Raw genomic sequence first — 17596 nt, 5'->3', positions numbered from 1 at the left:
ATTCTAAAAATCAAAAGTGCTTTTCTTCTCGGCGGATCTGAAAACTTTACATTCCACACTGTGTGTCATCTTCATTTACTCTTAATCAGTAACACATAGACTGATATTTACACATCTGAGCAAAATATAACATACTTTTTTATTAACACCAAGATTATTCAATTAGCTCTAGTGGTTGCAGAGACACGCCCATTTTAGTTTGGGTATGTTATTTTCAAGCAGAAACCTAAAAAGAGGCTCAGGGCTTAAAAGATTTTAAAATACTTTTTGATGCCTCCCCCTCCGAGAGTACATTACTTTACTACAGTAATGTTTATTACAGAACACTTAGAACATTTATTACAGAACACTTAGAACATTTTATTACAGAACACTTGGAACATTCTAGAAGCAGAACCTCCTTGTCATTGGAACTATCCTTTGCCATGGAGACTACCAAACTTGCTGACCCTCCCAGTGTCAATGCACACAAAAAACTAAAAGATGTATCAAATGTCATACTCTGGTTATTAAAGTATCAAAGAGTGCAGAAAAAGAACAGCAGTGTTCCCTTCAGGTCATTAAGCTTATTTTTAACAACCAATAAAACCAATGAAAGTTTGGATCAAATACTGTTCAACAGAACCAGCACTGGCTGGTCTCCACGTTCTGTCATTCTTATGTTTTATGTTATGTGATTACATCATGTTCATAATGGTTCTTACATGGTTTTATGTGCTTAAATGGGATTATTTCGACAACTTAAGGGGGGGGACTTTTCCTTCTAAAGGCATACCGATGGTTTTTGTATTTTTAGGATAAGATCTCTGGCATAATGGGTTAAAGTTCAAATGTATATCAGCATTGTTTAAAACCACCCTGAAGAATGTGGTACAGTTATGAGGCTGAGATGACAAAGAAAGTGTTTTCCTCGTAGATATACCGTATAATGTCCCCCTACTCTGGCCCGTGGCTGGGGTTCAGTGATGAGCTGCGTTAACGCTTGTGATTACTCGGCGCTGGGGACCCGTTAAGAGTAGTGAGTCAGCAGCCAATCAATGGCAGTGCAAAAACTGCAATAAGAGAAGCCAGCATGATGTAAAATATGAACACATTTTATTAGTTAGAACAGAAGTTTTAGATTAATAACAAAAGTCCATTTAACCGAACTGAAGATAAATAAAGTATGAGCTAAATCAAAATATGAATACAATTTTATTTACATATTTAAAAATCAAGATTTCTCTTGTTCTAAAAGCGATGGCATTCAGAAATCTATACTTGTACATGTAGTTTTTTAATAATTTACCAACCATACGCACAACAGTTTATTCAACTTCCGTTACGGTTTCAATGACATTATATCATAATCTTAGGTTATAGATGCTTGTTAGCAATAAGTGAACAAAGCCGAGTTCTGACTGACATGATTTCACAGTTTAGGTCTGGTCACTCCAAAAAGAGGTGCAGTGAAATTAATCAGCGTATTTATGCAACATATTTAGTTTTAGAACTTAGCTCATGTTACTATAAGCACATGGCTAGCTGGGTAACCTCTGTACATACAATTTATTCAAAGGAATTATTTGTGGAACCGTTTATACTTCGACAGAACAGGTTGAACTACATTTGATGGTGAAAACCTTAAGCAAATCCACTCGTTGTGGACATATCAATTGAAAGGAATAGAAAAGTCTGGCAAAACTCAGGTGTGACCAGCCCTTTAGACTTTGACAAAGGCAACATTCAAAACCATTACAGGCACTGTCAACAAGAGCACTTTCATTACTTCAATCGAAGGCAACCTCACAATATATGAATTTATACTTATTCAATACAAGTCGAAAATGAACAGTAGTCACCAAACACTATGCATAGCACAGTTTACAAAAAACAATACAAAACCAACTTGAGAAGTAGCAATAATACTATGGCATGCTTATTAATAGAGCGAGCAGCGGTTGAGGCTTTTCTTTTAGAAATGAAAGAAGAGATTAAGGTCAGAATGTTTCTCAGCTTCACTGGAATGTTTGGATCCTGACAGTTCAGCGATGTCCTTTTAGGGTCAAACACTACAAAGTACAGATGCAGGAAAGTTAATGAATTTCAAACTTCTTTGAACATATGAATAGGAACAAAGCAAGCATGCAGCAAATCAAAATAATAAACAGTGTATTTCTTGATTTAATAATATTCCTTAGTTCAGTTAAAACAAACAATTAAAGCATAAAAGTGGATGCAATAACTTACCCTGTCAGTTGGCTTCTATATTTAAAAAGGAGTGAGCAAAAAGAAATGTACTAAAGTTACAACAAAAAAAAAATCATGGCTAGAAGAAGGCCAATACTATTTGTGAAGCAAATTAGATTTTCTCCAACCAAATTAGTGCACGGGACAAAATAATGTCACAACAGATGTTAAAATAAAGTTGAAGAAGTGAACGTGGTCACAAAGGATGCTACTTTTAATTGACATGCGCAGCGGTAACGGAGAGATTGTAGAGACGCAGTATTAAGGGTGCAGGTCTGGAGGGGTCCTGGAGGGGGTGGGTACTGGTGCTGGGTTGCTGCCGACAGAAACACATACAACACAAGTAAGTAACATAGACCTGAGTGAGCCTCCAATAAAACCTTTTTCACAACAAACACCTTTTGTAACAATGCAGTTGTTGATAAGGTTATGAAGTACATATTTCGGCAAAGGCACACACGTCAACTGACAATTCAACTGCTTTAAGCATTTCACTACAAGCACAGCACTGCGAGTGGCCAGGTTGACACAACTATTCAAACTAACCATTGCAAGACACTTGGCTTGTTGAAACAGGCATCAAATGCAGAGAGCATCAGTTTTGGGTCTTGATAACAAGAGCAGGTATAGTTCTGTCAGATATTTATAAAAAGAATGAGTAAGAACACTAGTTATGCATTTGCCTTTTCAAACATTCCCCACTGACACTAAACACTCTCATATGTGCAGCCTAATTTACCGATTTTTTCCTTTTGCGTGCTGTGGCCAAGCAAGCAAGTTTGTACGCGGTGCCAAACAACACCTTGTCAGGAGCAGAACATCTTTTGGAAGAGTTGCCAGGACACCGACTTGGCGCCTTCTGCATCTGAACAAATGCTTGGCAGTCAGGAGCTGTCCGGGCCAAGTCTGGTTTTCCTACAGTGCAGTCATCCCACTAGAGGCTGATCCATCATGCAGCTCAGTCCTTCACCTAGAAGACTCCCAGCCAAACAAAAAAAAGCCCTGATCCAAGCCAGTTAGACCTTCAGCCATAACGGGGAAGGAAAGATAATGGGAGAGGACAGCTCGATAGATACGTGATGTATCTTTATATTACCCTCATTCAACTAAAACAATATAAATATTTAGGAGAAGTGAGCTGTGTAAACATTTTTTAACTGACGTCGGTGCACAGCAGGGGCGTTCTTTAACTGAAATTCAGTTTGGCGCTTTGAGAAGGAGATGCCTTGCGAGGTCACAGAGGGTGCCAGCAGTAACTTTAACACTAATAGAGTTTTTTTTTGGTATAAAGATGATCTGATGATGCTGACACACCTTAGGATGTCTTCCTGCTTCACCTGCCTCGTTAATGTGTACCAACGTGTCATCACTGCACTGAGTCAAAACAAGAGCGACCAGGAAGGCCACGGTGAGCTGGAACACGAGTCACAGCTGTTCACCTTCACGATGTAAACGACAGGTTAGATGGCCCTGGTGGGCAGGTGGCACCTTGCATCAAGCCCCTGTCATCACCATGTGAATGATGACGTTTAGTGTTAAAGTGCTTTGAGTGCTTTTTCAGCCCAATGTTCTGATTTTCTGGCCAGCAAATGTACCATTTTAGTTCAGCAGTTGTGGATATAATATAAGATATGTGGATATATAGTTGCTTCTAAAGGTTGCCATATAGTAGCGACAAAGCAGTTTCATTGCAGATTTGACGTGCCTGAAATAAGTGAACTGGCAAAAAAGGAAACTGCTGTACAATGAAATTGTGACAGAGCAGAGAATTTACAGATTGCAGAGATGCAATCTGTAAATTTGCCCTTGAATTTGAGTCTCCAGGTGGCAGTACAAATATGACTTGTTTTCTTGTTCTTACCACTTTGGAATGTGGCTAATGTATCGGAGCGGACAAGTGGACAAGGAGCTGAGAGCAGCTCCTTTCTTCCATTTTTCTAAATGATGCTGTGGGCGGACTTATGCTGAGGGTAAAGTTGCACTTCAATTACGATTTCATGGCCAAAATTATTTTTAATAAAAAGGCTGATGTTTTGATATGCTAGTGTATCAGTCTAAGCCTGCAGGAGACAGGAGAAGACACCGTGACAGGATAAAGAGGCTTAAGCTCTGGGAAAGGATGGATATAAAGTCTATATGCTCAGTCGGCTTGCTGGCACTGATTTATCCCGTCTTTGACCATGGCAAGACTCCAACACACTTTTCTTTCAACAGCTACTTATAAAAGTCCTGGGGTTTACATTCCTCAATGGGACATGTTTATGTGTCCAGGCGCTCAGCAGGAATTTCAAATGAGAAGATAAATCCCTATATGCTTCTGTACAGTAATAGGGAAATGGTTTATCCATCCACAGGGGTGCATGGTCTCAAAACACTTGCCAAACCCGACATTCTCCACAGGTAAAATATTTATGGGGTATGTCGTACTCTGCTTGACAGTAGTGTCTTCGCTACAGTGCAGATTGGGCCTCATCCAGCGTCTATGTAAAGTACTTTTCAGTATGACTTGGGCCCAGCACATCCTAGGTGACACCATGAAAACAAACTGCCCAGGGTCATTTTCAGTGCACCACAGGAAAAGGGATTTGCTGTGACAGAGATTGAAACTATTTATGGGAGATGAGCTGTGCTCGAGAGGCAACGACTGTGAAGAGTCTGACAGGGTTAAAGATCTGCAGGTGTATCAAAACCATCTGTGGTCTCTCCCCCCCAAGACACTGTCCTGCCTGTTAGGACAGATACAGTATCTCTAGAAAAAAAAGCCTATGTATTGGGAACCTTTCTTATAGTATTTAGAGAGCAGAAATAACAGCTATTACACTGCTAATAAAAGAGAGACATATCTGCTACAGTTTGTGTTTGGTTCATGGAGACACAAATACATTTGTTTTAAACTAAACGCAGACTCTCCCACAAGACTTGAATGTGGTACATCCCTGGCGGCTAGTAGAGTAAACAATTGAATAATTGTTTAATTACACCTTTTTAAAAGACTTGTTTAGACTATCAGCTTAAATCAGTTTCTTGGTATGGACTGTGTAAATGGACTAGTCTTTCAACCACTCAAAGTGCTATGCACTTCATGTAAACATGACGGTGCCCCCTTAACGTCAGGATCTAAAGTAATGTACATTCATCCACCTTCACACACAGATGGCACAGCCGTCAAGAGTAATTTAGGCTTCAGTATCTTGCCCAAAAACACTTTGCATGTGGACTTGAGGAGCTGGGAATAGAACAACTGAACTTCCATTTAGAGGATAACCAGCTCTACCTCTGAGACATGTTCTGTATTTTGGCAAATCCAGATTGATTTTAGAAAGTCTGGACAGGAAGAAAGACATGAAATGTGATTTTTGCAGTTTGGACACAACCCCCACTTGGAGGTAGTCTGAAATGCTGAAGCTACAGATGCTTCTTGAGTCGACTCAAGTTCAGATGCTCTAGTCACTCAAATTGGATTTCAAAGTGTGGAGGTGCTGAGCAGGATTTATTCTGCAACTATTCTTCTATGAAGGGCATGAGAGGAGAACAACCCTCACAATGTATACAGGCCTGTCTGCAACGCGACTTGGCGGCATGTTTGATTCAAAGACGAATGCTTCCTGGTTAGAAAGCCGCATCATCAGCGTAGTGACGTAGTTACTCGCGCCTATGTCGTTACCACAACAACCCATACAGATAGGTTGGTGTCTGGAGACCCAAATACCATCTGATCACTTGCAAATATGTGCGAACATTCATTCTTGAAAGATTTTAGAAACAAAAATTGCCTGAAGTCTGTTTGTTACTGAATGACTGGTGAGTGCTGTTGTGCTCAAAGTACACTGAATCGCTCTTTGTATTAAGTTACTGGGTTTGGCTTGTTCCTGTACTCTGGACAGCAGCACTCCAACAGTATTCCATGTGCATATTTTATAGCCCTCAGTGACACAGTTTTATGCAACATAAAGTCATAAAGTAAGCAGAAATCCTTTAAATGCTTTATGAACCAGCTCTCCTGACTGAAAAGCAGTTAACTACTATTACTCACAGATGAAGAGGCTTTCAACTTTGATGTGGGATTTTGCTTTGAATGCAGAGGAGGCATTCTGCAAAGAGTGAGCCTTATTTTATTGCAGCTCTTTGATTCAAGCACTGTTCTTTGGACTACTTCCCAAAAAAGGAAGACGGAAATGTGTTTTGTAATTGGAAAAATGTATTTGTACGTTTTATAATGTTTGCTTGTTGATGTCGTAGAACAAGAAAGAAAGTTTAGGTCTTTGTTATAGATACAATATTAATTTAAAGACTCACCGTAGCAGCTTTTATCTAGTCAGGCTTCTCTCTTCAAAGATAGTAACTTCAATCTTAAAAGGATTCAGTCAAGGAAGAATATTTAAAGCAAGGTCAGACAAATTTTACATTTAATTAAGGCAAACTGGATTTTTTTAAGAAAATACAAACTATAATGATACAGTAGCTATTTAGCATGTTTTAACATTCATCAACAGAGTATAAAACAGATTTTGTGGTAACAGCATCTTCCTTCAAGCCTTTCTCTGATTGTTTCTCGTGGCCGTAGCTGACTTACATTATGCTGCTGTTGGCATGATTTTCTTCAAGCGAAAGTCTAGCTTTTCCATAAAGAGCATATTTCGAGTTTGCATATAAAATAATAATAGGAAGGATCATGGATGAATAAAGAAAACTCAATACACCGTTGGAGGCAAAACCCTATTCCTATAAAAATTTCAATAAAAAAAAGGCAAATTTTAAAGTATAAAATTACCCCAAATTTCTCCAAAATACACTTTCAGTGCATCAAAGCATGTACCTAATAATTACGCAAAATTATGTCATAAGACTATGGTGACAGCATGAGCTACTAACCCTGATATTCTTACTCTAAACCTAACTAATCATACTTCTCATGCCTAAACCTAAGCAACCCCACTAAGGAAGGCAGCAGGTAATTCAGCATAATAATTAGACAAAAAACGTTTGTTACCCAATGTAAGTCAATGGAAAAAGTATTTTTGTGCCCAAAGATCATGTGAAGGACCCGGAAGTTATATTCCCAATATTTTGCACCTATGTTAAATTTGCTTCAAAGCCCGGCACTCTTACTGTGGGCTTGGAAAGGACTTCAACCCCTCAAACTTGTGTTTGTGAATCCGGTCGAAGGTGCGCGGGCCATCAACTTGCGACATCTCGGCTTGCATGTCGAACGTGAAGGTGCTTGGTTTGTGAACCTCTGACTTTTGTGCCATCTGCGGGGCCTCACGCCAGTGCCACGCATGAGTAAAAACAAAGCTTCAGACTCAAAGGACATGTAAATTCTCAGATGGTAGTATTAAGCAATCACATCGGTTCAGGTGAGACATTCCTGTCAATCTTCCGTTGCTCCCGTGCCAAAGTCAGCACAGCAGCCTGACAGTGTCTAAGAAATAATCCAGATGACTGCCAACGCTACAGAATCCTGGGCGAGAGAAGGAACAGAGCTCAGCTGTGAACAATTTCAGTCATATTTTGTTATCCCTAATCCCTCATTGCCGCCCAGTTACAATTATCTGAGATGTTGAGTCACCCCACACACACACACACACACACTAGCTGGTACAGCCAGGATGTTGGTGCACCCGCTGATTTTACACAGATGCTATGGATTACATACTAACTTTTATCTGCTGTTTTTACAGGGTATCCCTACATAGCGTTGGATTTCCAGTAAATCGCTCGGACTGCTGCTTTCCATTTTCATCCAGCAGTTAGAGGGAAGGACGTGGTGGGTGCAGAAGGCCTGTAAATCACTTCAGCTATTAGGTCATTGTGAAATCTCCTTGTTCAACTAAGCAGTGGTGTGATTTCATTCACATTTCCTGATCTCAGGGTATGATTAACACGTTTAATTTACCACAAATATTCCACTTATCATTCCCGTTTCCCGGACATGATCATTCTTGCATTATACAATTTTTTGTTATTGTAAAAACCTTCTTTCTTTGACTCTGTTTCTAATTTGTTTGTATATTTGGCAATCTGAGTTTGAGTCAGATAAATGCCTGAAAATGTAATCTATTCAGGCCCTATCAGAAAAAAATACCACCAAAAACATGTAACACAAACCATGAACTGTACACTACTTACTAGTTAATTGTCACCACAATAAGTATACATCAGGGGCTTTTCTGCTCAGAGTTGATTTCTTCTTAACTAAACTGCAGAAACACAGAGCGCATGGGGCGGAGAAAAGCGACTCGCTCTTTAACGTAACAGTCACTAAAAACCATCCCATAAAGCCGCAACTGCTGCTAAAACACACTCTGTCTAAACAAGGCCTGAGGGGTCATTGTTTGCAGATTTATTTTCCAAACAGTTACACAAGGCAAAACATTGAAGGTTTGAGAAAAACATCTCAGCTGAGTGTTTTGAGACTAAATCACCATGACACTTTTTGGTAGGATACGACTCGCAGACCTCTCTCAATGGGATCGGTGAGCAGGAGGCCTCGTGGTGCGTAGATCTTGTCATTCTGCTCCTGAATGTACTTCGCTATCTTCTTCAAAACCTGAAACAGCACGGCAATCACACGTTTCACATTTCACACATATTTCTTATGGATGAAAAACCTGGAATAAGTGACTATATTTTCAAGCACAAAGTATTCGGATTATTACCAGCATCCCGAAAAGCGCAATATTTCTACTAAGCTGTTCACATGGCTAATGGAAAGAAATAATCCACTAATATACATGCAGCTTGTGGCAAGACAGCCTTCCTCTTAATGTTTTCAAGCGGCTTGGCGCTATTTTGTGTGGATCCAAAAACATGTTGATGTCCAGGTTTTTCATAATGTTTCAAAGAAGGTGTGTATTTCCTTCTGACCAGAAATGTGGGCTTATGTTTTGGGACTGCGTCTATACCTCAGGCTCGGAAGTGTTAATTGTTGTGTGCACAGAGCTGGCTGTGAGCAGCAAGAGGCTGTGTGATGCAAACTGCAGTTAAAATCTCGATTGAGACTCATTGCCCCGAGGCACTGTACAAAAAGATGCTATTAAAACCTTATTAATATCAACATATCTCACGTCTTAACTCGAAAATGCTACATTCGTAATCAGGCTTAATGCACAATATATCCAAACAGAATATCACTTTTCCATGACAAGTATCAAATAACAGTGTATAATAACAGAGTTTTGTGTACATGTAAAACATAACTATCGTAACAGAAGATGTTTTCTTTAAGAATCTCAATCTCTAACATTAGCATTTACACAAGACACAACTGAAGTTTCTATTTTCTGTTGATCGACTAATCAATAAATGAATTTATTTTCCGCTTAAGACAAATACTCCTGTTGGTTTTAGCTCCATAGCGTTTTGTCTGCACAGAGGCCGCTCAGCAGGAAGGACAATGAAACTCCATAATCCTGACCAAGTGTTGGTTTGTAATTATGTTAATAAGTAAAAGCATTTTGACACTGTGAATGTGGAATGTGGTTAATCGGAAACTTGTGCAGTGTTATGTTTGCAAGTGCCTCAGCTGATGCTTGCTAAGACATAGCTAATGTTAGCTTGCTAACATAACTTTTTATATATCATTTTTGTTACCAACTACACCCCTGGAACACATGGGGTGCTAAAATCTAATGCTTTTAGATAGCTACAGATATTCTTTAGTGTTTCAGTCCTTGGTCAGATATTGGGCGGCGACTGTTTTTCTTTCCTCTGAGCGTGGTAATCAGATGAGCTCTCTGTCTTCTATTGCAAGCTTTGTGGATCGTGCTTCATCGGACTGAGAAATCAGATTTGAAATACAAAAAAAGCATTTGTATTTGATCAAATTTGATTTGTAATTGATCAGTGTTTCACTTTTTTCCCCTTTTTTAAGTCCTTCCATCATTTAGCTGCAGTGTAATAGATAAGAAGAGAGTTTGTAGGAGTGTTTGGAGGGAAGCCATTCTGTTTTTAAGTTAGTTAGGACTTGAAATCTTTAATTATTTATTTCAGATCATGAAACAATTTTCGTGTGTGGAACTGGATTGCAAAGATTCAACATACTGTTTGCTTTGTTTTATTTAGTAAGATTTAATAGAGTTATTAAAGCATGTACACTTTGCAGAAATAAAAAAAAAGTATTGCATGTTTTTTCTAAACAATCACCTTTATTTTGTTGCTTGCATGGCCAAGCATGTGTTTCAATGTGGTTGGCCATTCATTATTTCGAAAAATAGAAGAAGAAGAAGAAGAAGAAGAAGAAGAAGAAGAAGAAGAAGAAGAAGAAGAAGAAAAAGAAACAGCCATACCACCAATAAAGACCAAAAATCTCATGACATAAATCAGAGGTGCTGATTATACCTCTACTGTTGCTCCTCACTTTATAAGAAAGCAGTCATTTTGTTTCCCAACTAAAGTCTGTTAGTGTAGAAAAAGTTATCCGCCACTTAAACGTGGTAATCTGGAAAGACTGCTATTTCACTGTGAAGCTTAGTGGATTTTCAGTATAAATGACATGACTTTAGGTAATTTAAATGAGGAATGTTTCATGTAAAAACTTGTTACAACAGTTACACTTTTTTTTTTTACCACAATTTGTCTTGTTCGACAGTGATTCATAATATTTTAATTTTAGTGTACCATAGGAATGTCTGTTCATTATGTAGTGGTTAGAAATTGTTTTGGAAATGCCCACATGACTCATATTAATGGGTAACCATATGTTACCTTGTATAATCTGTAAATACTTATTTTAATGTATGTGCCATTTTGCTTTTGGTTGACTCATTGTATTTCATGTTGGGAGTGGGGCCCCCTGCTTTTTTCAGTGAGGCAGCTTTGAAGATGCCTCTACCGTAATAACTTGATTGACACTCATTATTAGAATCAAGAGGCTCCAGAGTGCAATTATTTTGAAAATCTGTCAATTGCCACTAGGTAAACCGTGACTTTTTCCAGGCAAGTAAGATTCCGGGGTTGCCCGTTAACACCTGTTCAGGGCCCTGAAAAGGCCCAGACTCAGAATCCCAGGTGGAGGTAACCGCTGCACCATCAAAGCTATTTTCACACCGTTGCACTGCAACAAACATCAAAGCTTTTTTGATATTGGATTTTACACAAAAGGCGAGACAAAGGCATAAAGTGCCACACGGGTGAAATGTGGCTCACCTTCTCATAGTGAGTCTCCATACAAAGAAAGATGATGTATGCTGTAAGGCAGGCCAGACAGCCTTCAATGTATGACTGGCTTCCCAGCTTTTCTGCTTCGGTGTACAGGTTATTCAGTGTCCGCACCGTCTCCTCAAACTGGTGCTTTTCAATCTGAAACATAAAAAAGGATCAACGGGTTAAAACCTTTCCACAAGTTACAGAGCCAAACGTTGATCTGGACTAAAAGTGTTTGAGAGCTTTCTGTCTCTGTTGGGAGATCCGTGGGGAAACTTGTCCTAGCACCAGATTGTTTTCCTCAATTCGTTCCATCTCAAGATAAATGAGGTGTATTTTCTTGGGCTAGTCATACATCATGGGATTGCTGGGCCACCTTCCCATACTAAAAGCCTCCCCTGAAATTACTAGGATGCCTTGGCAAAATGCTCTGTCAATGTTTTCACATAAAAACTGACAGGGTGAACAGGCTGAAAACAGTGCACACACAGTGATAATCCAGGAAGGGATGTGGATGGTTTTTACTTGGCACAGGCACACCTTGACTATGATAAATACATATTTCTGATGTTCTGCAGACAGCTTTGAACTGTAACCATGACTGGCTGATAAATCAAATCAGTGTTCCTTACAAATTCCTCAAATCAAAGCTCGCTGTGGGGAAGACTGAAGTCAGGAATAAGTGCTGGACTCAGAGGACGTTTTGACTGGGTTGTCGACACTAGTTCCATGCTGGTGTCCAGGATGGATCTGGTGATGATACTGAGGGTGAAAAAGTGGAGACTGAGAGGGCATCCTGAGCCCCTGTAAGCCCTCCAAGGTTCTGCTCCTTCGTGACCGAGGAATGCAACAGCAAGCTCCAAAACATCAGTGGTCTAAGGTGTGTTTGATTGCCGCCATTGAGAGCCTTTTGTTTTCCTTCTAATTTCAATTCAAACTACATTCTGCCGTCTGAACGTCTTTGTTTTATGTCTAGCGTTCCCAAAATGCGAGATGTGAGTGCAAGGCTTAACAGTGCTGACAAATTTAAGTGAGTATGATAGTTTTAATCATAAAGCTTGGGTAACATCGGAGAAACCAGCAAGAGAAAGCTAGATTTTGAAAGAATGATTGAACAGAAAAAACCCAGTGCTGTCAACTCTTTGCCATTGAAAGTAACTGCAGCTAATGATCGAGTGCACGGCAGAGTGTGCGCAGGTAAGCCGGCAATTAGCTAGTCCGTTCAATCATTGTCAAGAGTCCTGCGACACAGATAACACGTATTGTTTTCTTTTGCATTAAAATCATGTGTTTAATGTTTCTAAAATATGTAACCTACCCAAAGGTTTAATTCTAACTGTCACTGAATATGATGGAAAACAAGGAAATACATATTAAACTATATTGAACAATGACTCAAATTAACGAAACTCTCTTGAATAATTTGGCAATCGAGCTGGCAAATACATTAAGAACACAGAGTGCTTTCCCAGTTCTTTGGTGCAATTTTCCAAAAACATTAAAACAGGTACAAACTACCAAAAATAATAAAAGTCCACAGCCTCCGATAATTATGTGCAAGAATGATGATGATACAGTGTGCAAATCTCAGCAACTCAAAAACTGAACTGTATGGTAAAACCAAACATGGGTAAAAGAAATGTTGGCTAAAAGGAACTGGGTTTTTTTTTTCAACATTAAGATTCTGCAAACATTTTACAAAGAGACAAATGAAAAATGGAAGCCACAGAACAGCTTGGCATAATTCTGCATATTTCTTGAACTAGGATTACAGTAAAACATTTTAAAAAAATATGTGGGAAGACATTTTGATAGGAGACTTGAGCTTTTACTCTCCCAAAGGGGGAACATTCTTCATTTGTCCAGCAGTTCAGCATGTCTCTGTGAACTAAATCCTACCGGAAAACATTGGAGACCACCCAATCAAGAGGGAAGTGCCAATAAACCACCAGTGAGCAGTTTAAGTGTTCTGAGGCTGCTCTTTTCATGTGGTGCATGCATTAAAAACTGAAGCCTTCTGTCCTTCGAACTCAGAACAGTTTTTTGGCTGGCACCTTCTTTAATGTGGCATTAGAAGCTTTTGAGTCTCAGCAACCTGTTCTCCCTCCTCCGCATCATTGCCGGGGCCTGCTCTTAAAATAGTGACACCCACAAAGCATGTTAAACCAGACAGGGGTCCGCGTTCGCAGGCTGAGGACAGCCGGGCCGGGAGCTGGAGAGAGAGTGCAGGACACTAAGCTCACGATGAGGTCTGGAGTGGTGATGTAAACCTCACGTCTTGAGCCACCGTGACCCACCTTCACCCTGGGCCTATAGAAGCCAACCGAGAGCTGGCCGCAGCATACCGAGGACCAGCCAGTGAGTGTGTGTACGTATGTATGTGTGTGTATGTATGTATGTGTGTATGTGTGTGTGTGTGTGTGTGTTTATGTAAGTTTATATATATATATATATATATATATATATATATATATATATATATATATATATATATATATATATATATATATATATATATATATATATATATGTATATATGTACATACATAAATACATATAGACACATACACATACCACATGTACTTGTAATACTTACATACTAATACGTGTAATACTTTAGTACATACTCGTAGTCTCGCCGACAGGCAGCATTAACTTCTGTTCTCAATGAGCAGCGAGTGCTGCAACAAGCAGTTTCGCCTCACAAAGCCCTCACAGGGGCGGGCAGTCTACGGGCAGACTCCGCGTCTAGATAAAAGTCAATTGCGCATGCACTATGGCAGAGCACTTTAAGTCAGGATCACTTCTGGATCTTTGCTCTTCTCTCAAAGAGGAGAACTTTCCACACATCACAAGATGTTTAGTGCACTTGTTCAAGCCAACACAGACTTGACTTTTCTCACTGAGGAAGAAAAACTTAACTGAAAAACGTTAAAAGCACTTATTGCTTTTGTATAAAGTGAATCAATTGCTTGGACCAAATTGGACCAAAGAAGGAGTTGTTTGTCCCTCACAGGGACCCTTACTACTGAACAGTACCTGTTCAGAAAGAAAAAATAAAACAGATTTATATACTATATTTGTATGTATGTTAACTTGCTGTTGCTCCAGAGAACCTGTTATATTCTTCTGATAACATTACTTTAAAATAAAAGTGTGCAATATACTAGTTTTTCATTACTTCATTATTGAATTTGGCACATAATGCCATTAATTGTGATTTATTGCAGAAAAATCAGGAGATTAATCAGTTAATTTTTTCTTTGCCCAGCCCGAGTATTTTTTTTATCAATTGGTAGTCTCTTTAGTCCTGGGTTTTGGTAGGTTCTGTAGCCCCCTCAACACAACTGGTTCCAATGCTCATGCTATATGCATAAATCCTAACAATTACAAATTTAATTGTCATGGAAATTAACTGTTTAAACTGTATGTTTGTCTGCTCCATGCCGACAAATTACACTTCGCTGACTTGATACTTTAATACCTGTGCTTGAATTTTGAGGTCTGTGCTACAAAACTGTACATTGCTGTAGCACCAGTGCTATGTACACAATGTTTAACATGCAGTTCTGTTCATTATTCTTTCTTAACTATCTTTCATGAAAACCTATGGTTAAATAATTTTCAAAAAATCTACCGTGTTAAAATTGTGGATGATCCCCAAGATATTGTATATGTTGGTCATATTGCAGAGTCCTATCCAGAGTAGTCCGGTCCAAACACCAGTATGAGTGTTTTATGGATGTAATGGAGACATGAAGTTACTATAAATCAATGCCATACTTTGACTGAACAAGTCATTCTGAGAAACAGTGAGGTGCGTCCTACCCGGGACTCCAGCTCAGAAGGGAACTTAGTTTGGAACTGGCACACGGTGCCGTTGGTATAATCCCTCTGGATGAAGATTTTGGCAGCGATGGCTGTCTGTTGTCTCATGTCCTGCAAACTGTGGGTCTGTGAAAAAAGGGGATGACAATTAAAACATGATCATACATTGATACAACAGCCCTGTCTATTAATCAGGGAACATACTGAGCCCATCTCACTTGTGGTAGCTTCATGTTTATATCACGCAGATTCTGAAAAAAAGTCTAACTTTTATGTATGTGCCATATAACGATGTTTTTAAAACAGATTTTCAGTTATATTACATATTATATATTACCATACAAAGACTGTCAGTGAAAAGAGCACTTCACATGGCAATACGCACTATTATAGTTTTATTTCTTACATATTCAGCTGTATTTGTGGATATTGAAACAATATTCTTGACAATATTAAACACTTATTGTTGCATGATAAATATTTCTCAAGTTTAGAATTGACAGACACATGTGCTATGTTACAAAGGTTAGTAATCATCACTACAATTGTTTTTGGCTTGCAAATATAAAAGGATAACATATTGTAGGTTGCACATAGTTATGCCATACTCAGCAAACAAAAACATGGTGTTATGTGTAGCACAAAGGAAGGCAAACACAAAACACTAAGATATTATTTTTCACAGAAGACATGTGATGCGTCACAGCAGGATAACCACAGATGTAAATAATACAAATTAATGATGGCTGAATTCCATTTAACTGCTAGTGGGACACTTGAGCAAAACAGAATCCCCGTTAGTAACGCCTTTACTTTTCTTACTATGGCCTGTCAGTATGTCTGATCTTCACAAGGCCTACTTGCAATTTAAAATTGTAATTAAAAGATAGTAGAATTATACCAGTGTATATTCATTGTCTGGCACCAATTAGGCTAATTCATTTATCGACGCATCCTTTCTGCACCAGACCACCATCTGATCCACAGGCACAGTGAGTTGGTCTACACACACCGCAGGTGAGCTAGTGTTAGCGTTTAAGATAATGGCAGCAAAGGACTACTGTCACCGACCATCCTCACTGGCGTTACAGTCCTTACATGACCAGGAGGCAACGTTTTTATAATGTAACGTCACCAGAAGCCGTATTCGTCCCCTCTCCCTGTGGCACAGTTGTGTAGCCAGATGTGTAATTAGCACGCTGCCAATTAAATCGGCATGACTTTTCCAATCCAGCAAAGTGAGGGAAATGATTTACATTAATCAGCTTTGCTCCTTGTTCAAATACAAACAGGATGCCGACAATGTCGCATTTAAAACTTTCATGAAACCCAGAGCTTGTTAACAATGACACGACTGATAACGCTCGTAGTCCCTATTAATATTATGATAACGTTAACCGTCAAGTGACCGAGTGGCCACAGAGTATGGCTTAACAGAGAGGGTCAACTTTCCTTCGGTTTTTCAGTCCGACACACTCCCATAAATCATGTATACAATGAGACATTAGAAAAATAAATGTTCACACCCCACTGACATACGAAACAATAAGGTTTATAAACGTTAGTTTACCTCTGCCATGTTGAACAAGATTTATGTTTACTTTCCGCTAGAAGCTATGTATGTCCTACGAAATAACCTTTCCCGGGAGGAACATTTGCGTAATGACAAAGGTTCCGGTTTGTAAAGGACCGTGTAAAAAATAAAAGAAAGAAACTATGTAACTAGTGGTAGAAAGTAACTCAATACATTTACTCAAGTAGCAACGCAATTCAAAGGTATATTATTTAAGTGTGTTACTTTATACTTTAACTCCATGCAAAGAGTTTTACACATACAACTCCACTATATGCTATAAATTATAGTTATAATTACTCGTAGATTAAAATTTAAATATATAAAATAATTTAATACAATGCACTTACTAACACCATAATATATATATATATATATATATATCTATATATATATCTATATATATATATATATATATATATATATATATATATATATATATATATATATATATATATATATATATCTATATATATATGTACACATATAATTGTTACATAAGCCAAAGTATCGTAGTAAAACACTAAGCTTTTCCTTTAAATAAGACGTGCACTTTGATACGACTTGGAAGGTTTTGTTTTGTTTGTTTGACAATAAAGTCTGAGGACCACACTGAACTTATTTTGGGTTTCTGTTTCAACGATAGCATTCAGCTTTTTATACTCAAGAGAGGCAGATGTCCCTGGCATCGGACCCTTACAGACCCTGACAGCTGTAGTTGTGCAACTTCATACTTTAAAATTTTCGTAAATATTCATCATTGAAAAGGGCTCCCAACCTAGAACCAAATATAATCAAAACACTATGTTGTGTTATTAGTTT

General features: G+C 38.6%; 1 protein-coding gene across 3 annotated transcripts; it reads right to left on the bottom strand.

Moving 5' to 3' along the window:
* Positions 1-1107: 1107 nt before the first annotated feature.
* LOC137779166 (golgin subfamily A member 7-like) lies at positions 1108-16845 on the bottom strand. Of its 3 annotated transcripts, none has more exons than XR_011077039.1 (6): positions 16772-16845; positions 15202-15327; positions 11377-11529; positions 8689-8779; positions 2230-2545; positions 1108-2051 (listed from the first exon to the last, which is right to left on the bottom strand). XR_011077039.1 is itself a non-coding variant. In XM_068566708.1 (6 exons), exons 1-5 carry the CDS (start codon positions 16778-16780, stop codon positions 6537-6539), a joined length of 432 nt encoding a protein of 143 aa, XP_068422809.1. In that variant the 5' UTR covers positions 16781-16845; the 3' UTR covers positions 2405-2545; positions 6526-6536. The 3 variants fall into 3 exon arrangements, 2 of the variants coding, with proteins under 2 accessions (XP_068422808.1, XP_068422809.1); XM_068566708.1 differs by lacking the exon at positions 1108-2051 and adding an exon at positions 6526-6578 and having other exon boundaries at positions 2405-2545; positions 8678-8779; XM_068566707.1 differs by having other exon boundaries at positions 1108-2545.
* Between the last annotated feature and the right edge of the window lie 751 nt (positions 16846-17596).

Source organism: Clinocottus analis, unplaced genomic scaffold, assembly GCF_023055335.1.
Source record: "Clinocottus analis isolate CAN_PGR_092001 unplaced genomic scaffold, fCliAna1.0.p SCAF_7, whole genome shotgun sequence".
NCBI lineage: Eukaryota > Metazoa > Chordata > Actinopteri > Perciformes > Cottidae > Clinocottus > Clinocottus analis.
This window is presented reverse-complemented; position numbering and strand designations above follow the sequence as displayed.